This window comes from Rhinatrema bivittatum, chromosome 3, assembly GCF_901001135.1.
Source record: "Rhinatrema bivittatum chromosome 3, aRhiBiv1.1, whole genome shotgun sequence".
Lineage (NCBI taxonomy): Eukaryota > Metazoa > Chordata > Amphibia > Gymnophiona > Rhinatrematidae > Rhinatrema > Rhinatrema bivittatum.
In genome coordinates, this window is record NC_042617.1 from 186606352 (window position 1) to 186629859 (window position 23508).

A 23508-nucleotide genomic window follows, 5' to 3' on the forward strand; every position below is an offset into this window, starting at 1 on the left:
TGACAGTGACTTAAGAATAATTTTATTTTAATATAAAAAAGAAATTAAGAGATATTACAGACCGATGATTGATTTCACTGGCTAAGAAAATTAGAGGACATTCAAGCCTCTTTATGTCAGATCTGAGGTCTGTGTCTCTTGTTTAAAAAATGCCTTAAAAAATGCCTTAATAAATAAAAAATTGAAAAAAGGTTAAATTTACATTTTTAAGCATAATTGGGAAATTATACCATTGTTAAATAAAGGTTTTTTAATAAGTGATTCTATATAAGGTAACTGAAGACAGTTCTTACAGTTAGTTTTGCATATATTCGGAATTAGACACTAGCTGTTCCCTTGGTTAATTCGACTCTAGGAGCTTCCAGCCTGACTGTCATATCTGGATTTGGTTGAAGTTGATTAACAATATAGTAATCAGCATGGCTAGTACAGCTGTAAAAGACTTCTCGCTTGGTATGAAATCTCCTGCATATACCATTGTTTTGAAAATGTGCGCGGCACGCAAGGCCCGGCCACGTGCATAACCTCTGTTATTTATGCGTGTGCTGTTTGAACATTTGCTTGTTCGTGCAGATAAATCTTATGGACAATTCAGTGGCATATATTGTAGCACTTTTCAATAGCCCATTTTCTCAGGTTAAGTGTATTTACACATGCAAAATCCAATTTTAAGCATGTAAAATCCTTTTGAAATTTACCCCCACTATTTGTACAAGATTCATAGGGCTATATTTTAGTAGCTACGTACGGGCATAGATTTGTGCTCGCAACCTGTCACGCCCAAATCTATGCCCGATTTGCCGCGCGCATGTTATAAAATCCAGGGTCGGCACGCACAAGGTGCACTGGTTTTCAAAGCAATCTGCCACTTTAGGTTCCATTGCTATTTTGATTTAAATGGTAGCTACCAGAATGCCATCCATCTATTGAATAGAGCACTGAAGTATCAAAGTAAGTCTTTCTTTTGGTTTTCTGTCACAACTACCATTTTCTTTTACCTTTTCAATTTCTAAATATGGAATTTATCTAGAAAAGTAATTTCAGCTTGGAGCCCTAGGGGAGCCCCGATGGCTTACCCCGTTCCCTCCAAGGCCACTCCAAAATCGGAGCGGCCTCGGAGGGAACTTTCCTTCTGCCCCCCTCCCACCTTCCCCTCTCTTCCCCTATCTAACCCGCCCCCCAGTCCTACCTAAATCCCCCCCTACCTTTATTTATTTACTTACGCCTGCCTCTGGGCCGGTGCGCGATCCCCCGGCACGGCCGCTGTGCCGGAGGCCTCGGTCCCGCCCCTGCCCCACCCCTGGACCGCCCCGTCCACTCCCCACTCCTTTTTTCAAGCCCCGGGACATACGCGCGTCCTGGGGCTTGCTCGCTTTGCTGGGCCTATGCAAAATAGGCTCGGCGTGCACAGGAGCGGGTTTTCGGGGTTACTCGTGTAATATACGCGCGTAATCTTTTTAAAATCCGCCCCATATTGCACAAAATGGATTTAGAGGACTTGGCTGGATGGTGATGTGTGCAGTGAATCGTATTCTTCATATACTATGCACTGGTTTTCAAAGCAATCTGCCACTTTAGGTTCCATTGCTATTTTGATTTTAATGCTAGCTTCCAGAATGCCATCCATCTATTGAATAGAGCACTGAAGTATCAAAGTAAGTCTTTCTTTTGGTTTTCTGTCACAACTACCATTTTCTTTTACCTTTTCAATTTCTAAATATGGAATTTATCTAGGAAAGTAATTTCAGCTTGGAAACCATTTTTCTTGGGTTTTCATGTATCATTATGGACAGAGCATCAAACAACTGTTTTTTTGGTTGTTCATTGAAGACAGTTTGGCGTGAACAGCATGCCGAAACAGCTTAACATCTGCCTTATACAGTACTGCTTTTGAAACATCCTGAAAGATGTATGAAGATCAGGATTTTCTGCCTGAGATGAGCAGTGTGTGACATGAACCCTTAGGGGCAGATTTTCAAAGAGTTAGGCGCGTAACCACCAAAACCTGCTCCTGCGTGCGCCGAGCCTATTTTGCATAGGCTTGGCGACGTGCTCAAGCCCCGAGACATGAGTATGTCCCGGGGCTTTGAAAAAGGGGCGGGAAGGGAGCGGGGCATGGGCGGGGCGCCGGTCCAGGGGTGGTCTGGGGGCAGGACCGAGGCCTCTGGCACAGTGGCCGTGCCGGGGGATGGCGTGCTGGTAGCTGGCCGGAGCGCGCAAGTTATGCCTGCAGGCATAAATAATGAAATAAAGGTAGAGGGGGATTTAGGTAGGGCTGGGGGGGTGGGTTAGATAGGGGAAGGGAGGGAGCGGAAGGAAAGTTCCCTCCGAGGCCGCTCCAAAATCAGAGCGGCCTCGGAGGGAACGGGGAAAGCCATCGGGGCTCCCCAGGGCTCAGCGTGCGCAAGGTACACCCCTATGCGCGCGGCGGGTGTACATTTGTTTGCGCCGGGTACCGCACAAAAATGTACCCCATGCGCGCAGGTTATAAAATCTGCCCCTTAAGTTGCAGTCAGCATGGAAAATGCATTATAATGCCATTTCATATTCTACTTATTACATTGACATATATTGAGCTTTTTGATACAATGGATACATTTTATAAATTAGAATGCTTTTTACTCACTTATATAAGTTTTAGTCATGTATTTATTATTGCATTTTCTCTCTCTTTTTATATATATATATATGTGTGTGTGTATATGTGTGTGTGTGTACATATATGTGTGTATGTGTATATCTGTGTGTGTATGTGTATATGTATATCTGTGTTTGTATGTGTATATGTGTGTGTGTATGTGTATAATATAGTATATGATCTTTTCATTTAAGTATAGGGTAAACCATTCAGTATCTCTCCCTGTATTTTACTTTAAATTTGAAGTACCAAATATTTAAATGCAAAACCTTTTGTGAGATTTGTTCTCCTATGTTTGAATACACTGAAAACTTTCCCCCAAACCCCAGCAATCATCAAGAAGTTTAGTTTAACTGATATTTCCAAACTTTGCTAATTTGAAAAATCCTGTTGATTGCAGGAAATTTATGGACATACTTCCGCTCATCTCTTTTGCATAATAATTAAAAGTTTCAACAAAATATCTTGAATAAATTAGTTTCTCATTATGGATACATGAAATATGATCGAAAAGGGAAAGGAGATGGCCACTATGAGTAGCTGCATGTGGGAAGAGCTGTGCAGCTTACCTCAGTTAATCTGGATAATGGTAGCAATCTGCTTCCAGTTGTGCTGCTAGTGGCATTAGATCATCTGAGCCTCTCTAAGACTCAGTAAGCATGAACCTGGAATCTTGGGACTGATGTTGAAGAGTGGCAGAGTGGAAGCATTTGTGATTCTGGCTGCAGTGTGATGGAGTTGGCAAGCCAATGCTAGTGAAAGTGATTTGGTTGGCACTGCTTTGCCGTCTTTCAACATTTATCCTTGTGTGGATGAAGAGGCCCAGAGCTCAAAGGACTGCAGCGTGTGCATAATCAAGTTGTTGAACCAGCTCTGGAATCTCTGCTAGGTAGAAAAAAGCATTCATAAGAGTGGGAGGTACCTTGTACTATGGAGCAATGGAATCTAGCCAGAAGGTGTAAAAGGGGCTATTTGGATGACCTCAGACAAGGGAGCAGATGCCAGCCCCTATTCCATCTACACTATTGGAACCAGATAAAGAGGGCATTTGTTTACAAGGTTCTTCTGTCATAGCTTTGTCATTGAATATTCCTCCAAAGGAGATGGGAGAAGTTGGCAGTTTCATTCTGGTAGACCTAAAAGTAGTAAAGGAAATCTCAGGATAGTCAAGAAGGGAGTTTGACAAGTTTTTCTGTGAATACTGCTCTTGGATATTTAAGTTTATTGGTCAAACTTGAAGAGAATGAGTTGATATCCAGAAGCTTGAGAGCAAGATTAACAAACATATTGATTATATTGGATCTAAAATGAGATCCAAGTCTAATTCTGGAAGGGATAAAAAAAAAGGAATCAAATATAGTGAAACAACATAATGATAAGGCTGAAGCCAATAATATAGTTTCTGTTGCAGTAATTAAAGCAGATTCCTTATTACTAAAACAAAATGAAATTCCACCCAATAAACCACAGAAAAAAAATATATTCATATAACTGGCTTGACTGAGAAACTTGAAAAAGAAACCTCAGGATCTCCGAAACTGTATATTCATTTATTTATTTATTTGGATGTTTTTTTATACCGAAGTTTGGTGTCAGCCTTCACTCCGGTTTACAATTATAACAATGATTTACATTGAAACATCAGAGAACCAATTAACATTAAGTAACAAAGGAGGTTTCTAGATAACATTGCTAACAGAAGAACATTGAGTAACATTGAGGTTGATTGATAATATATAAATAATAAATAATAATATATAAATAGTAATAAATAATATAAATAATAAATGATAAATAAATAATATCTTTGTTCACCTTCGTCTTAGAAATCCAATTTGTAAATTTACTTTGAGTAGATCAAACTTATAGACTTGATATCTCAAGTCTGAAGTGTACATCATGGGGGGACTCTGCTGCTGTTGATAAAAGAAGAAGCACCACCACAGGATTTGCAGGACAGATGGGACGATTCATTCCAGGAGACAGCTGAGAAGAAAAGGATTGGCTAATGCTTGATGATAATATTCTATAGTGAGTCCAATAAAGAACTTGTTATGAACTTGACAGGAAGAAAGAGAAATTGATGCATGCTGGGCATCAAGTCTATATTTTCCCAGCCTTTGCTAAACAGACTCCGACACACCAAAGATTTTTCTAGGATAAAAGCTCAAACTGCAGTTCTAATCCCAGCAAAACGTTCCATTTTTATATTCCCCTTACTTTATGCAGAATCATGCATCAGAAACTCCTGATATATCATTTCTTACAATTTGGTTGAAAAAAAAATGAAAAATTTGAGGGTCCTTCCTTCTTCCAGAAAATGAAAATTATTTGTCTTTTGGACTTTTGCTGTTTCGGTCCTATTAGCATTCAACTTATCAGCTTCTCACCTGGTCTGGAAATTGGTTATTATATCAGTTGCTATAATCACATAGGGGTCCATTTTCAGGTACTGTCTGGCCAGAAGTGGCCCTGCTGAATATACCAGAGTAATTTAAAGATAAATAACTTTAGGACTCATGCACAGCATGTATAGAGTTAGCTGATAATTTATCAGGCTAAATATGAGTATCAGAATTAGCCAGATAACTTATCCAGCTAACTCAACTCCACACCAGAACATCAACAGAACACCTCCAAGTTATCTGGTTATTTTATCAGCTAATTTCCTAGCCAGATAACTTGGAGGTGGTCGGCCACTGAGAATTTTTAAATCACGCTATTTATCTGGCTAAGTCTGAACTTAGCTAGACAAATGGTGCTGAATATCGGCCTCAAAATGTTTGGGTATAATATTAAAATAATAAACATAATTTATAAATGTAGGCATTATATTAAAGAGCATGCATCCTTTTAATTTATGAGTGGTATATTTGCTTATTGATTTATGCACTTTTGTGGAGATAATGCTGCTGTCATCCTCTAAATGGGGTGTTGATTTCTTCATTCTCTAGATGAAGGGTAGGCAACTCCGGTCCTTGAGTGCCGCAAACAGTTCTGGTTTTCAGGATAGCCACAATGAATAGACATGAAATATATGTGTATGGTCTGCCTGCATTGTATGCAAATATATTTCATGCATATTCATTATGGATATCTTGAAAACAAACCTATTTTTGGCAATCGGGAACTGGAGTTGCCACCTCTGCTCTAGTTTGTGAAGAAAACTGCTTACATCTTGAAAAAATACATCATATCCATCTTGAAAAATCACTGGAATCAATCTTTGTCATTTGTAATGATTTCATATCAAACCCCAAATCAGTTATATTATTGGACAGAAAAAAGTGATTACATGTTGGGAATTGTTTCACCTTTAACTTGGTTAGGAATTGATCATGTTTCAGATGAAAAGGTTCTCAAACTCGTATACCACATCATCTTAGTTGGTTAAATGGAAGGTATCACAGCCTACAAAGATTCCGGTTTTAATTTGTAGCCTTTGCAGAATTCTGAATGTCAATGTGATTTAAAAAAGAACAAAAACTTGTTAAAAAATAAATCCTGATATATTCCTGATAGTTTCTGGTATATATATGTGACAGAGCTATTAGTCTTCAATAGGTAATCCGGGGTAAAAGCAATCACTATTTTCTGTCTGATCATATAACTGATTTATTGTAAAGCAGAGATTTTTGCTCTGAAATTATTCAGTGTATTTTAAAAGCCCTGAAGCTTTTTCAGCTACTCTGATATGGAACAAAATATGACCTTTTTGGAAAAATGGCACATGCTTTGCCTGTGTTACTTAAATGTTGCTTTTTTCAGAGCTGTATAATCCAAGAAGTGTGGGAACCTGATGAAATTATCAGGTGGGAGGTTTAAAACAACCAAAAGGAAATAGTTCTTCACAGCGTGCACCGTTCACCCGTGGAGCTCATTATCACAGCATGTGCTGGAAGCAAACATAACCAGGTTAAGACAAAAAAAGGAATTGCACAAAATTTATGGATGATAGGGCAATTGTTGGTTACCGCACACACAAACCTATCAGGGATGCCACCCGCCCCTTCTGTGCATTCCTGAACCCACTAGAAATCGGAAGTATATATGTGCATGTATGCCCTATTTCTGATAGGCTTCCTGTAAGCATCTGCTCGTTGTGACTGTCACAGACAGGATGCTGGATTAGATGGACTGATGCAACAATATGCCATGCATTTTTTAATCAAAGGGCTGCTACAGGGCTCTGCTGTGCTCAGTGAGACACTCTGGTGCCATAAATTTAAGAAGGGGTTCATGGGAGCCTCCTCCAGCACATTACTAGTTTATATTCTTAGGTCAATGATAAAAATAAAGAAGATATTTGAGGTTAAAGCATGCCAAATCCTTTCCATTTGCATGGAAAAATCACAGGAAAAAAAATTAAACTGAATTTGTAAAAGTTGAAAATATTTTATGATAATTTCAAAGCTCTCTTCTCTAATATATTCTTTGCAATTTGGTTCTGTGTCCTTGATCTTTAATTTGCAGCAACTTTCTGAAATGAAAAACAACAATGTGAAAAAATGACTTCTATGGGATGTAAATGTTTTCTGCAGATGTCATTCACTTGTGCTTAACTTATCTTCATTTTGGTTGCATGCATTTTTTTTCTTTTTTTGTCACTCTCGTTAACAGAACGAATCTGCTAATGCAGACTATTATATGGGAGTGACTGGATAGCTTGTAATAGGGAATTTGTAAGGATGTTTACCCGAAAGCAAAATAATTTCCCCTGAGTGAGTATTCTAAGCCCACCATCATCTTTCACTCTGTGGTGTATCTGAATGCACTCTGAAAATAAGATTTCTGTAGCGTTGTACTGAAAAATGTATATTTGCTGTTATAAACCACATTGGACGTTGGCTGTTAGTCACACTCAACACGTTCATGGCCAGAAATTATAAAAATAGGAAGGTGCTGCACAACATTACGATAATTTGAAGCTTGCTTTCTGTTTTTGAAAGATCCTGAGGCGTGATTTGAAGGATAAAGAGCCGGCTGTACTGAATGCCATAGACCAAGCACGAGTTTTCCTTGCTGAGCAACCAATTGAGGGTCCTGAAGAACCAAGAAGAAACCTGCAGCCCAAGACAGGTTAGTTGCACACTCTTCCCCCCTCCCCCCCCCACCTCCCCAAAACCCCAGAGGCTTTTTGAATTGGGTATACTACGGCAAAATAAAATGTTCAGTTGAAGCAGCAGTTCTTGCTGGTCCTGTAGCTTCTGTCCAGCTAAAACACTACCACCTCCTCTATGCAATAGCACTGAGTGTTGTAGAACACTTATGGATTTTAAATGCTCTCCAGAGCACTAAACTTACCCAGTGTGTTGACAGCAACATTAGAGTGCCTTCGTGGTAGCTTGCATGTCTTAATGCTTCTGAGTCTTATAGAACAGTATTGTATGTTTATTTTATAAGTGTATCTATGTACTTCGCGCTGAATACGTTGGTAGATTATTGCAGAATGTAAAAGTATTAAATACACAGAAATAGATTTTCTCTTCCATTGGATCTAGATAAGTCGTCGTTTTAGACCCCTTTTGAAAATTAGTGCTGAAAAAGTTCAGTTTAATGCTTCTTGGCTGTTTTATACAGTTTTCTCAAGTTTTATTTGACTGAACTGTTTGGGGCAAGTGTTTTTTTTGGGTTTTTTTTTTGTAATTTTGCTCAGTTTCAGTGGATGTTTAAACAGATATCAAAAACAATGCTACCTTGTGGGGTAAGGCTGGTACACATAGCCAGAGAGGGAAAATTCAGTCCTCAACAGCATTGTAGGTGAAGATCCAACACTTGTTTTTCCTAATGCTTCCTCAGGGGACTTTTCATTGCTCACAGGCCTTTTATATCAGCAGGTTAGCTAGGAAAGGTCCCATCCTCAGGGCTGGTGCAAGGGGATTAGGCACTTCTGCCTTGCGCCGCCCCCAGTAGCGGCCCCCTCCTACCTCTCATGAGCAGTGGCGGCAAAGAGGAGTGGAGCTTCGAATCCCCACTCCTCTTTGCTGCTCATGCCCCCCTAATGGTCGCACCCTAGGCCCAGGCCTACCTCGCCTAGTGCTTCTGCAGGCCCTGCCTATCCTTAAGCTGACCAGTGAGTTACAATTCATGATGTTGCCTCCATTTTGCATTCACTGTGCAAGATACCCATTCTACACAGCCATATGTGGTGTTGCATGCTTACAATCAGAAAATCTAGAGCCAGAGTTCATAAAGTCATCTTTCTCCTGTCTCCTAGTTCTCTAATGTAACCAGTACTGCTTTCCTGCTCCCCGTAAAAAATGTGGGAGCACCATTTAGTACTTGGACAGTCAAATGAAGCATAAAAATACAGTAAAACATAGAATATAAGTACATCTGCTAGTTTCCATAAAATTATCATGTTTAATTAGATGCTAATCTGGTAAAACAAAAATGTATTTGCAGTTGCTAAATAATGAGGTTTCTAAGACATGTTTGTGCCAATTTAGAGATACATGTAATAGGCTCAGTCTGTCAATCAAAACTGTGATCTACTCTCCTTGACTAAAAGTTGTTTTTGTTTTGTTTTCCAGAAATAAAAATAGGCAGTAAAATTCTTATTTCTGGTGTTTTGTTTTATTTGGTTCCGCTGTTGATTTGAAAGACGATGGGACAGGCAATGAACTCACGTAATGACGCAATTGGAGATAGGCAAAGATAGAATTGACAGAAAGGTCAAATTGCAAGAATAGGGCTGGGTAAGAGCGCATAACTCCCTCAGGGTCCACTACCTGAGAAAGAGTGATCACACCTTTCTGCTTCCATTGAGAAAAGCATATGGACTGTGAGCCAGGGGTAAATCCAAATTTCCCCGAATGGGCAATAATACTGATTCATAAGAGTAGTGACCTAATTTGGAACAAAGGAATATCCAAGCTTTGCGTAGCAAGATCAGGAGGAAATTACTACAAAGCGACGAAGGGAGATGAGCCAGCCTTGCATCTAGAGCATATACAGTGTGTATAGGATATATCATTGCCCTTTCAAAATCTATTGGGGTAAAATGCTTTATATTAAAACACCAGTCTTTCACGTGGTGCAGTAAACAAGCCATATTATACTCCTCTATGTCCGGAACCCCCAATCCACCATTGCGCCAGGATCCGACCAGATGCACCATAGCTATGCATGCCTGTCGGCTCCACCAGATGAAATGTGAAAGCATAGCATAGATCAACCTTATGTCTTGTCTCTGAAGCAAAACAGGAATGGTCTGAAAAACATAAAGCTATTTAGGCCACAAAATCATCTTAAACAGATCTATTTGGCCCATCACCGATACAGGCAGATCCTTTCATTCCAAAAGCTTATTCTTAAGAGCTTTTAGTAGTGGCAGGATATTTGAATCATAAATTTTGGTCATAGAAAAGGATAACTAAATCCCAAATAACGAAAGGCTTCCCTTGTCCATTGAAAGGGGAACTTTGTCTGTTATTCACTAAGGGCCTGATTTTAAAAAGCATTTACTCGAGTAAAACAGGGTTTTACTCGAGTAAATGCACTTTACTTGAGTAAGTGGGCTTTTGAAAATTGCTATAATATATGCCATTGAATTGTCCATAGGATTTACTTGTGTAAGTGCACTTTACTCCAGTAAATGGCTTTTGAAAATTGCTACAATAGTAGTTACATTTACATGTGTAACTCCTTTTGAAAATTACCCCCTAAATGACTAACATGGGAAGCTAAGGCCTCATATTTATTCAGGTTTAACTTAAAGCTGGAAAAGGATCCAAACAGGTCCGTGAAGGCAGACAGCAATACTACTGGGTCAGTTAGATGAACTAGGCACAAAATGTTAGATATCTTACAATTTGTTGATGCTCCTAAGGAAGTGGTGGCTGTGCCAGTGCATAAATTATTCAAGGAGCTAGTTGTCCAGCTCTGGGAACATCCCATCTCCATTCCACCTGGGAATGGAACCAGAAGTTTGATGCTGTCTTTCTGGTCCAACCCACCATAAGTTTTGAACGCCATCAACTCCCACACCAGTCGGTAGTGGTGGAATCTGCCTTGAAGGCAAAGCATAGGTGTACTCATGCTTCGGCTCTTCCTGGTCGTGAGCACAGATATCTGGATGCTTTCGGAAGGCGGGTGTTCCAGGGCTCAATGTTGTCAGCCAGGATTGACTGTTATCAGCTTTATATGGGCCAATATTCCAGCAACCTCTGGAAGCAAGTCCAGGATATCGTGGAAAATCTCCCACAACGGTTTCAGGACAATTTCCAGGAGGTAATTTAACAGGGCCTGAAATGTGACAAACAAACACAAAGTCCGTTCTGCATATGACATGTTTGAAATCGCAACGAGAGTCACGGTGGGTGGAATCAGGCTCATAAGAACATAAGAAATTGCCATGCTGGGTCAGATCAAGAGTCCATCAAGCCTAGCATCCTGTTTCCAACAGAGGCCAAACCAGGCCACAAGAACCTGGCAATTACCCAAACACTAAGAAGATTCCATGCTATTGATGCAATTAATAGCAGTGGCTATTCCCTAAGTAAACTTGATTAATAGCTGTTAATGGACTTCTCCTCCAAAATGTATCCAAACCTTTTTTGAACCCAGCTACACTAACTGCACTAACCACATCCTCTGGCAACATATCCCAGAGCTTTATTTTGCGTTGAGTGAAAAATAATTTTCTCCAATTAGTCTTAAATGTGCTACTTGCTAACTTCATGGAATGCCCCTAGTCCTTCTATTATTCAAAAGTTTAAATAACTGATTGACATCTACTGGTTCAAGACCTCTCATGATCTTAGACCTCTATCATATCCCCCCTCAGCCGTCTCTTCTCCAAGCTGAACAGCCTTAACCTCTTCAGCCTTTCCTCATAGGGGAGCTGTTCCATTCCCCTTTATCATTTTGGTTGCCCTTCTCTGTACCTTCTCCATCGCAACTATATCTTTTTTGAGATGTGGCAACCAGAATTGTACACAGTATTCAAGGTGCGGTCTCACCATGGAGCGATATATAGGCATTATGACATTCTCCCTTTTATTAACTATTCCCTTCCTAATAATTCCTAACATTCTGTTTGCTTTTTTGACTGCTGCAGCATACTGAGCCGACTATTTTAAAGTATTATCCACTATGATGCCTAAATCTTTTTCCTGGGTGGTAGCTCCTAATATGGAACCTAACATCGTGTAACTACAGCAAGGGTTATTTTTCCCTATATGCAACAACTTGCGCTTGTCCACATTAAATTTCATCTGCCATTTGGATGCCCAATCTTCCAGTCTTGCAAGGTCCTCCTGTAATGTATCACAATCCACTTGTGATTTAACTACTCTGAATAATTTTGTATCATCCACAAATTTGATAACCTCACTCATCGTATTCCTTTCCAGATCATTTATATATATTTTGAAAAGCACCAGTCAAGTACAGATCCCTGAGGCACTCCACTGTTTACCCTTTTCCACTGAGAAAATTGACCATTTAATTCTACTCTCTGTTTCCTGTCTTTTAACCAGTTTGTAATCCACGAAAGGATATCGCCTCCTATCCCATGACTTTTTAGTTTTCTTATTTATTTATTTATTTAACACTTTTCTATACCGACCTTCATGGTTGAAAGACCATATCAGATAGGTTTACATCGAATTGGGGAACTGTAACAAAAACAATAGTTTGAACAGGAAGAACAAATTTACATTCTTAGAAAGTTACATTCTTAGAAGCTTCTCATGAGGGACTTTGTCAAACACCTTCTGAAAATCCAAAGTTCACCTTTATCCACATGTTTATTAAGCCCTTCAAAAAAATGAAGTAGATTTGTTAGGCAAGACTTCCCTTGGGTAAATCTTGTCTCGTCGCATGGCCTGGTTTCGCGCCTCCGACCTCCAACCCGAAGTATAGGATCATCTAGCAGATCTACCCTGTACCAGGGAGAATCTCTTTGGGGACAAAATTAAGGAGTCGTAGCACAACTGAAGGACTATCATGAAACCTCCAATAGTTACAGGCCAGCACATCGGACCCCCAGTCCTCAAGCAAGAAGTTGTCCAGGCAATACACAAGACGCCCGTTTTACCAGCTATGAAAGTATTATCTGCCGACTTCTAGAGCAAGACCCCATTGGACACCGGCTACACCACAGGCATGACAGCCACGTGCCCCTTTGCCAGCCCCTGCCCCACCACAGAGTCCCGCCATGGGGTTTTGACTGGTGGCAAGGGAGTTTCAGCCAGCAAGTCCTATCCCAGGGAACCGACATTCCAGTAGGGGGCCGTCTGCAGCTCTTCGCCAATCGATGGATTTAAGTCACATTGGATGAATTGGTCCTACCCATCATTTGGCAGGGGTACAAGTTGCATTTCCAATGGCCTGCTTCACGTTCTCCTCCGTATCCTTGGTAGAGACATTCAGAGAACCAGCAAATGCTTCGATTAGAGCTCTCCACCCTTTTAGTGGCTTGAGTGGTTGAACCAGTGCCGTCAGATCAGCAGGGAAATGGGTTCTACTCCAGGTATTTCCTGATTCCCAAGAAAACCGGTGGTCTTCGCCCCATACTTTATCTAAGGATGTTAAACAGCTTTCTTGTCAGAGAAAAATTCAAACTGGTCTTGTTGAGAAATCTGATCCTTCTCCTCTGGGCTGTGGATTGGCTCTGCTCCCTTGATCTAAAAGACATTTACGCCCATATTCTCATTTATCCCAGACATTGGAAGTATCTTCACTTCATGGTGGAAGGGAAACACTATCAATATCGGGTGTTGCCCTTTGGCCTGGTATTGGCACCACGCATCTTCACAAATTGCTTGGCGGTGGTTTGTGCTATCTCAGGAGGCAACGGGTACATGTCTTCCCCTACCTCGACGACTGGCTCAACAAGAGTGACTCCAGGCAGGGGGGCGTTGCATTCCATGTATTTCACTGTACTTACTCTGGAGGACCTGGGATTTTTCATCAGGTACCCGAAATCCCACCATCAATTGTCGCTACAGTTGGACTTCATCGGGACAGGGTTCAATACTGTCCAGAGGAAGGCCTTCTTGCCCCGGGACCAAGCGCTAACCCTCATTTCTCTGGAGAGGGTAATCTTGCACTGTCCTCATGTCTTGGTGCACCAGTTTCTGTGCCTTTTGGGCTATATGGTGGTGTCTGTTCATGCCACGCCATTTGCTCGGCTGCACATGCGCAGGACACAGTGGACTTTGTGCTCTCAGTGGTGCCAAGCCACCCATGGCCTTTGGGCTCACATCTTAATCACCACTCCACTTCAACAGTCCCTTGGGTTGTGGGAAACCCTGTCCAACCTGGAGAAGGTGATGCCTTTCAGGGTCGCTGAGCTCCAGATTGTTCTCACCACAGATGCATTTCACACAGATTGGCGGGCCTCAGTTCTCAGGATCACTGGTCCGTCCAAGAGCAGCATCTCCAGATAAACTTCCAGGATCACTTGTTCAACAAGGTAATCCCAGTTCAAACAGACAACCAAGTGACGATGTGATACTTGAACAAACAGGGGGGCACTGGATCATTCCTCCTCTGCCAAGAAGCAATGCAGATTTCGTCCTGGGATTTCTCATGGGGCATTTTTCTCCGAGCTGTGTACCTCCCAGGGATGGACAACATCCTGGTAGATTTGTTGAGTCAGACCTTCTGGCCCCACGAATGGTCTCTGAAACTGGAGGTTGCGAACCACATCTTTCACCTATGGGGAATCCTGGACGTAGATCTGTTCGCTTCTCCAGACAACAAGAAAGTGGATTGGTTCTGCTCCATGGTCCAAGGGGTCAGAGTCGGATGCTTTCTCACATCACTGTTGCACCGGCTTTCTGTATGCTTATCCTCCACTGCCACTAATCTCAAAGACACTGCAAAAACTCTCAACAGGACTGAGGCACCATGCTCTTAAAACCATAGTTTGACATCATGCTTTTATGTTTTCATTACTATGTTCTTATTATTATTTTTATTTTGTTTTTATATATTTTATTGGAATGCTTATATGTTTTGAAATGTTTGTAAACCATTGTGACGGCTAGTCTAAAACAATGGTATATAAAAGCCTAACAAATAAATTAAATAAATAAATGATCCTGATTGCATCTTTTTGGCCATGCCAGATTTGGTTCCTGCTTCTGCAGGACCTGTCCTCATGTCCTCCAATTCAGCTGGGAACTGATTCAGACCTGATCATGCAAAATTAGGGCAAACTGTGTCACCCCAACCTCTGTGCCTTGTCCCTCATGGCATGGATGTGGACCCGGGTGACCTTGCAGACCCTGGGCCTTTCGGATGGCGTGTCTCAAGTCCTGGTGCATTCCAGAAGGCTTTCATGAGGAAATCTTACAATGTCAAATGGAAGAGGTTCTCGGTTTGGTGTGAGGGGCATGGGTTGGACCCGTTCTCTTGTTCCATGCTAAATATTTTTTATTAACCTTTGCACCTCTCTGAGGCCAGCTTGAAAACCACCTCTGTGAGAGTTCACCTTAGTGCCATCAGAACATACCATCAGGGGATGGATGGTGCCTCCATTTCCACCCATCTGCTTGTAGGGCGTTTTTTGTGAGGTCTGCTGCAGCTTAAGCCTCCGATACAACCCCCAGGAGTTTCTTCTGATCTCAGTGTGGTCTTCACTCATCTCATTTATTTATTTATTTATTTTTAGATTTTTATATACCGGTGTTCCTATATGAAATAAAGATCACATCGGTTTACATTGAAACAGAACATGAAAATTGCCAAAAGGCATTACATAGAACAAGGTTATGAAACTTGGAACAGTGTACATAAGTTCAAAATTTAACAATAACGTTGTAACATTGATGACCAAAAGATAAAGGAGAAAAAAAAAAAGACTTAAACAATTAAGTTGACAGGTCTTATTGAGCATAAAAATTATAACGTATAAGTGAGAAAGTCTCAAGTGTCCTGCAGCAAGAGATTAGATACCGAAGTAGGTAGTGGTATGGAAAATGGGGGTTTGTGAAGAAGATATGTTCTTGCTGGTTGGAGGGGAAAAAATGATGATCATGGTCCTGGAAAAGCTTGGCTAAAGAGCCAGGTTTTAAGTTTTTTTTTGAATGAAGAGTGGCAGAAATCAAGCCGAATGTCTGGTGGGAGCGCATTCCATTGAATGGGGCCTGCTGTAGATATGGCACGTTTATGATGCGAGGATTTTGTTGAAGGTACATAGAGTGTGCCTTTATATGCTCCTCTGATGGGTCTAGAGGAGGAGTGAGGGCGTAGTTGGTTACATAATTGAAGAGGAGAGATATTGTGAATGGATTTATGAATTACGGTGAGTACTTTATATAGGATCCTTTGCTTTATAGGCAGCCAGTGGAGGAGCTTGAGAATGGGGGTGATGTGATCTCTTTTATTCGTATTGGTAAGGATTCTGGCTGCAGAGTTCTGTAGCATTTGGAGGGGTTTGATGGATGAATATGGAAGGCCAAAGAGAAGCGAATTGCAATAGTCGACTTTTGATAGAATAATGGCTTGTAGGACCATCCGAAAATCGTTGAAATAAAGAAGAGGCTTCAATTTTTTTAAGACTTGTAACTTATAAAAACAGTCTTTGGTGGTTGTGCTTATGAATTTTTTAAAATTGAGCTGATTGTCTAGCATGATACCTAGATCTCGAACATGTGGTGAGTGATTTAATATGGGAGTGGATGAGTTGAGTAGGTCAGCTGGGTTTAGAAGTTTGATGTTGATGTCTTGATTGATGATTAGGATCTCAGTTTTGTTGTTGTTAAGAATGAGGCAAAGGCTGGAGAGAAGATGATTGATCTGTTGCAAACAATTGTTCCAGTGAGCCAAGGTTTTTTGTAAGGATTCTGAGATTGGGATGAGTATCTGGATGTCATCCGCGTAGAGATAGTGAGTTAGGTTTAGTTTAGTAAGTAGATGACATAGAGGTAAGAGGTAAATGTTGAAGAGGGTAGGGGAAAGGGAGGAACCCTGAGGGACCCCCCGGTTGGAAGGGATCGGTTGTGATTCTTTGTTGTTAATCTTTACTTTGAATTGTCTATTTGCTAGGAAGGATTTGAACCAGCTGAAGACTGTTCCTTTAATGCCTATATCTGCCAGACATTTTAATAGAGATGAATGGTTGACAGTGTCAAAGGCTGCAGAGAGATCTAGTAGTATCAGAGGGCATCGTTTGAGGCCCTATGATCTTTCAACCTGAAGTTTCTGTCCTGGCAGGTCGTCATCTTGCTGGCGGTTATCTCAGCACACAGGGTCAGTGAGCTTCAGGCTTTGGTGTCTTATCCACCTTATACAAAATTTTATCATATTAGGTGGTTTTGCGTACCCATCTGAAGTTCCTCCCAAAGGTGGTCCCGGAGTTCTATTTCAATCAATCCTTTGTCTTGCCCACCTTTTTTTCCAAGACCTCACTCCCGCCAAGGTGAGCATGTGTTGCACACTCTAGACTGTAAAAGGCCAGGGCCTTTTACATGGAATGGATAGCACCTCACCGCCAGTCCACTCAACTTTTTGTCTCCTTCGACAAGAACAGGTTAGAAGTCGCAGTGTCCAAATAGATATTATCCAACTGGCTAACAGACAGTATTTCTTTCTGCTGTGCATAAGCGGGACTACAACCTGAGGGCCATGTCAAGGCTCAATCAGTTTGAGCCATGTCAGCTTCGGTGGCTCACTTGTGTGAGGTACCCATAATGAATTCTGCAGGGTGGCGACCTGGAGTTACCTCCATACCTTCGCCCCTCATTATTGTTTGGACAAAGGTGGACGACGTGACAGTCATTTCGGTCAGACAGTCCTCCGTAATCTTTTTCAGCCATGAAAACCCAACTCTTCCTGCCTCAGTCCCTTTCTTTGGGTGCAGGTTGTCTCCCCTTATTCTAGCAGCACTAGTTGTGCATGTTTTCACCTGTTAATTGCTGCCCATGTTTGGGAGCAACCTGTTGCTACATATTCACTCATGTGTGAGGACTACCATCCTGCTTGTCCTTGGATAAAGCAGAGTTGCTTACTTGTAATAGGTGTTCTCCAAGGACAGCAGGATGTTAGTCCTCACGAAATCCACCCGCCACCCTGTGGAGTTGGGTTTCTTTAGATTTGTTATTTTATTTTTTTGCAAAATCTATATAATAAGACTGAAGGGGGACCACGCATGGACGCTTGGATAGTGGCATGCTGGGTATGCTCAGTGTATCAGTCAAAGTTTCTAGAAACTGACAAAAATTTTCTGTTCCGGGCTCCATCTGATGATGTCACCCATGTATGAGGACTAACATCCTGCTGTCATTGGAGAACACATGTTACAGGTAAGCAACTCTGCTTTCTGGCTTTTACCATCGCTTTATCCACCTGTTTGGCCACTTTAAGATCATCAGATACAATTACCCCTAGTTCCCACTGTACCTTTCCCTTGGGTTTTTGCATCCTAAATGTTGGTTGATATGCTGTTTATCTAATACATAGAGTTGTTTTGGCTTTAAACTGGTAAAGGTTTCCTGAAGGGGAATAGCAATGTATTTGGAGTTTAATTCTGTTCATTCAGATGCAATACAGCTGTGAATTTCAGTGGATCAGACTTGTCTTGAAAAGCTAGGACTTTCTAGCTTTACCTTCAGGCCTTTGTTTCAAAACACTAGTTCGAGCTTCATGCAGCCTTATTGAAGTGACTGTTGCCTTAAAAATGACCATAAGCATTTGTAATTTGCAGTTCTTACTAGTGAATTTCAGTGGTCGTTATTTTCTGCCATTGTACCTGAATGTAACTCGCTTTGAGGTACCAATGAAATGGTGTGAGCAAAATAAAAATGTAAAAAATTAACTGGACAGCAATGATTATTGCAATAGCTCTAATATTTTCATGTTTTGTAAATTGTCTGGGGCTTAGTGTTTTTCAGATTTTTTTTATTTTTATTTTTTAAATTCAACCTTTCATTCACTAAAAAGCAGATTACATTCCTGATGCAGTTTTTGTAGAAAAGTGTCTTCTGGTGTATTTAATATTTTAAATATTTTTTTGTTGATGGCGAGTGTTTCTGTAACAAGTTTTAGAGTAGCTTTTTGCAAGACTTCTACGTGTGAGTTAGTCACTATAAATTAAGGTGGTGTTTCAAGATAACCCAGAAGTCATCTGGCAAAGTGTTCCTGTAAGAGAGCATATTGCTGTTGTATAAGACTGCACATTACATCCTTTCAAGAAAAAAATATTTATCTTTTCAGATTCTGGCATTGACAAATGTAAGAAACTCGGCCATCTCTCAGCCCGATGCTATATCATGCGCTGTGCCTAGCAAATAGGCTAACAAGCTCTTATACGCACGTTTTGGATGAGCCAGGCTAAAACCAGATACAATAAGGGGATTAGGTGGTCCAAAACATGCGTCCAAACCAGCACGTAGCTAATAGCACTCATCACATCTAAATGCATGAAGATGAGGCTATTACCCTGCCCCCATGCAAAAAATCCCTGTGAGCCTGATGTGCACATTTTAACATAGAAAACTTAAGATAGCCCTAGGGATGGCATTAAATCTTTATGCACTCCAAGCCATCTGAAAAGCCCTCCACAAAGCCATAAAAAAGTCCAAAATCTTGTTACTAAGTAGGAGGAACCACAGGAAACAGCATGAAAAAAAAAATCTTGCCAGTGGTCAGGTTAGAGAAACAAATGCCCATTAATTGAGTGTCTGTTTTCCTAACCGGCGCACAACCACTTCTCCTGGTCGCCCGATGCCATGGGCGCGCTAAGGACACATAATTTATCCCTAGTGTATTCTTTTTAGCTCGACTCATCATTTAAATAATGCATCTCGTTTTTATGAGTGATGTTTCAGATGAACTGAACCAAATCAAGGTGAACCTGGAAGATGTGGTAGGCCTGATTGACAAACTGAAGAGTAGTAAATTACCTGGACCGGATGGTTTACACCCTAGGGTTCTGAAAGAACTAAAAAATGAAATTTTAGACCTCTTTCTATTAATTTGTAACATATCATTAAAATCATTCGATGTACCTGAAGGCTGAAAGATCGCCAATAACCCCTATATTTAAAAAGAGATCCAGGGGTAATCCGGGAAACTATAGACCGGTGAGCCTGACTTCAGTTCCGGGAAAACTGTTATAAAGAATAAAATCACAAAACATTTAAATAGATATGGTTTGATGGGACACAGCCAACATGCATTTAACCAAGGGAAGTCTTGGCTCTCAAATCTACATTTTTTTGAAGGGGTGAATAAACATGTGGACAAAGGTAAACCAATAGGTGTGGTAAATTTGGATTTTCAGAAGGCGTTTGACAAAGTCCCGCATGAGAGGCTTCTAAGAAAACTAAAAAGTCATGGGATGGCCTTTTGTGGATTGCAAGCTGGTTAAAAGACAAGAAATAGAGAGTAGGATTAAATGATAAGTTTTCACAGTGGAAAAAGGTAAACAGTGGAATGCCTCATGGATCTATACTTGGACTGGTGCTTTTTAATATGACAAGTGAGGTGATCAAATTTGCGGATGACACAAAATTATGTAGAGTAGTTACATCTGAAGTGGATTGTGATGAATTGCAGGAGGACCTTGCAAGATGTTATGCCTGTCGGTCGCAGACGGCTGTGACCGCGAGTACTCATTGCTTGCTCTACACTCCTGCTCTCCCCGCATCTGCTTGCTGCACAGGCCTGCCTGCATCGTTGCGTTCCTCGGGCCTCCTCGTGGAGGCATGGATGCCGCTACTTCCTACTCCAGTGTTGGGCCCTCCTAGGCGCGCGCGCGTCACAAGTCCTGCCTTTGAAGCCACTTCGGCGGGAACCTCGGGGGCGTCCACTTTTGATGTCATCGGTCTCCTGTACTTAAGCTCCATCTTCGCCCTCAGCAAGCCTACTTGGCAACAAGTTCCGTACGAATCCTACGCCTGCCTCTTATTGTTTGGGTAATTGCCAGGTTCTTGTGGCCTGGTTTGGTCTCTGTTGGAAACAGGATGCTGGGCTTGATGGACCCTTGGTCTGACCCAGCATGGCAATTTCTTATGTTGTTATAGTGGCCAAAATGAAGGGCAACATCTCCAGTCAGGGGCACCAGGTGGAGGAGTCGGAATCTTATTTGGATGAGCAGTCCTCTGACCTGATTCGCTGCAGGGAGGCATAAAAAGAGCTAAAGCAGACCAGTGATGACCTTTCAGCATGCCTAGGTCTCGACGGGTGAATCTGAGATTCAGGGGAGTTTCAGAGGAATCTAGTATTTGTTCTGAAGTGCTGAGGTTGGATGGAGAAACTGAGATGGCGCCTGTGATTAAACTGGAAAGAGCCCACAGCTCCTTGGAGCAGCCTTTAAAAATGGGATGTCATCGCCTGCTTTCACAGTTTTGTGTTGAAGGAAAAAGTGGCAAAAGTGGCTAGGAAAGCTGGCCACTAATGTGGAATGGCAATAAGATTGAGATATACCAAGATTTGGCCCTGACCACTATTTGCAAAAGGAGGAAATTTCAGGACATAGTTACGCAGCTTGGCAATTCCCTTTCGGCTTGAGCTTCACAATCAGCGGCGTGACCTCTTGAGTGAAAACTGTGCAAGAGGTGGCAGATATGAGAGCAGCTGTCTTGGAGACTCTGCAACATGAGGCTGTGGCTAGGGTGCAGGAAGGTGACCAAGTGCGTTGAGAAACTCGAAGATGGCAATGAGTGAGCAAAGGTGGCAGAGGGTTGTGGCACCAGTCGGGCAGTTCATCTTCCTCAAAAGAGGCCCTGAGCTGAACAGTGTGGCTCAGTGTAGTCCTTTGACATGTTATACTGATCCGCATAGTGTTAGCTTAACACTTTTTCTGAGATCTGTTGGGTTTTTACTATTCTGGTGATGGAGGAGGCTTGGTTTATTTTAGCTTTCTTATAATTTGATATAGCTAAGGATTTGGGAAGGGGGATGGAAGGTGCTGCCTTGCATGATGGCTTCCCTTCTCCAAGTTCAGGCGGTTTGCAAAGAGGGTCAGTGGACAAGATGTGGGAAGGGGAGGGGGATGGAGTGGAGATAATGTGATTTTGTTGAAGATTGGAGACTGTATGGAGGATCATGGTGATATGTGTGGTTGGTGGGAAGTTGCGAGAGTTACCGAGAGGGTTTTAGCTAAGGTTAGGAGATGGTCTATTACACAATGGTGGGGGCCTTGAAAGTGATTTCTATAAACACTAAGGGCTTAGATTCTCTAGACAAAATGAGATTGTTTTTTTTGTGAAATGTCAGCGCTCAAAGCTAATGTGATATTTTGTCAGGAAACCATCTGTCTAAACGCAAGGAGAATATGCTGTGAGATAAAGCCTTCTCACAACAATATATATTTTCGGCGACTAAAGACAGCAAGTACTGTGGGATGGATATATTATTTTCTCAATCCCTCATTGTAGATGTGCGGACAGTGCCGAGAGACATAGAGGCTAGATATATTTTGTTAAGGTTCTCATAGCTGATGATCTGTATACAATGCTTAACTTGTATGCTACCAATTCCAAACAAGGACCTTTTTTAGATAATATTTTAAAGCTGTTAGAGACATGGGCAGAGGGACATCTTATCATTGGGGGTGATTTCAATATAATGAGGTATTCCTACTTAGATAATACAGGTTCGGGGGCTGGAGCATGAAAAAACATAGGCAGTCTTTTAACAATTTAATAGTGGACCAAGGTCTGGTTGATATTTGGAGACTGAGGAATCCAACGGTTCAGAATTTCACATTCTTCTCACACACCATAAGTCATATTTATGTTTGGATTATTTTTTAATAGATAAAGCACTAGGGGGCCACATAGAAGAGGCTGATTTGGGGAACATCATTTGGTATGACCATGCTCCATTATGGGTATCTCTGAAAACAGATTGTAGGGATGAAGGGGTGAGATACTGGCAGTTAAACGATAGACTATTAGATGATAAGACTTTACTGAATCTCTTGCAGATGGCATACGAGAATACTTATCTATTGATATGGATTAGATAACATCTGGTACTCTCTGGGTGTGTCTGAAAGCAGTGACTAGGGGGCTGATTTCACATGTTTCATTCCTTGAAAAGGAAGGGGAAAGGAATAGGCTCCTGCCTATACAAAAGATTGCTAAGCTTGAATTGAGCCATAAGAAGTCACTGGTGCCTCATAAGCTGCAGAAACTGGAAGATGCTAGCAAGGAATTGCATGAACTAGATCTGGCTAAAATAGCTTTTCATTTGGATTTGCTTAAACATTGGCACTTTGAGTTTGGTAATAAGGTGGGATGAGGCTGAAGAGAAAGTCCATTCAAAATTCATATCATCAAAATAAAAGATCTGATGAGTAAGTTTCTGGACTCCACAGGGGACATAAGCAAAAGATTCACACAGTTTTATGAAGAACTATATACCTCAGATGCACACATTGTTTTGGACATGCGTCCATAACCCCTGATGCAAAACGGGGGTTAGTTCATCCAAAACATGCGTCCAATAGAGCGCATAGGTAATAGCACTCATCACATGTAAATTCATGTTGATGAGGCTAGTACCTATTTCCCCCCCCCCCCCCCAGATGCAAAGAAATAATGTGCACCCGATGCATACATTTTAACTCGCAAAAATTAACACCTGCCCAGAGCAGGTGTTAATGCTTGAAGAGCCCAAAAACATTACAGAAAGCAGGAGTTAAATGTTAATGTCTGTTTTAATAATAAACTGTGGCCTGTATTTCCAATTCATGCTTCTTGTATGCATTCAGTTTATGTCTTGGATTTTATTCACTGTCGGGCTGATTCAGTAAAGTCCGTGGGAGAGCGGGCGAACATAGGCCACTCTCCTGTGCACGCGATTCAGTATGCTAATTAGGCCCAGTGGTAAAACCAGGTAAAAGGAGGCGCTAGGGACACTAGCGCATCCCTAGCGCCTCCTTTTGGACTGGAGCGGCGGCTGTCAGC

General features: G+C 41.5%; 1 protein-coding gene across 1 annotated transcript in view; it reads left to right on the forward strand.

Annotated features, from left to right (window-relative positions):
* Positions 1-23508, forward strand: part of UTRN (utrophin) — a 1458479-nt gene that overhangs the window by 894510 nt on the left and 540461 nt on the right. Inside the window, exon 55 of the mRNA XM_029594027.1 lies at positions 7588-7717. Coding sequence (XP_029449887.1) covers positions 7588-7717 — 130 coding nt within the window. The remainder of the gene's footprint in view (positions 1-7587; positions 7718-23508) is intronic.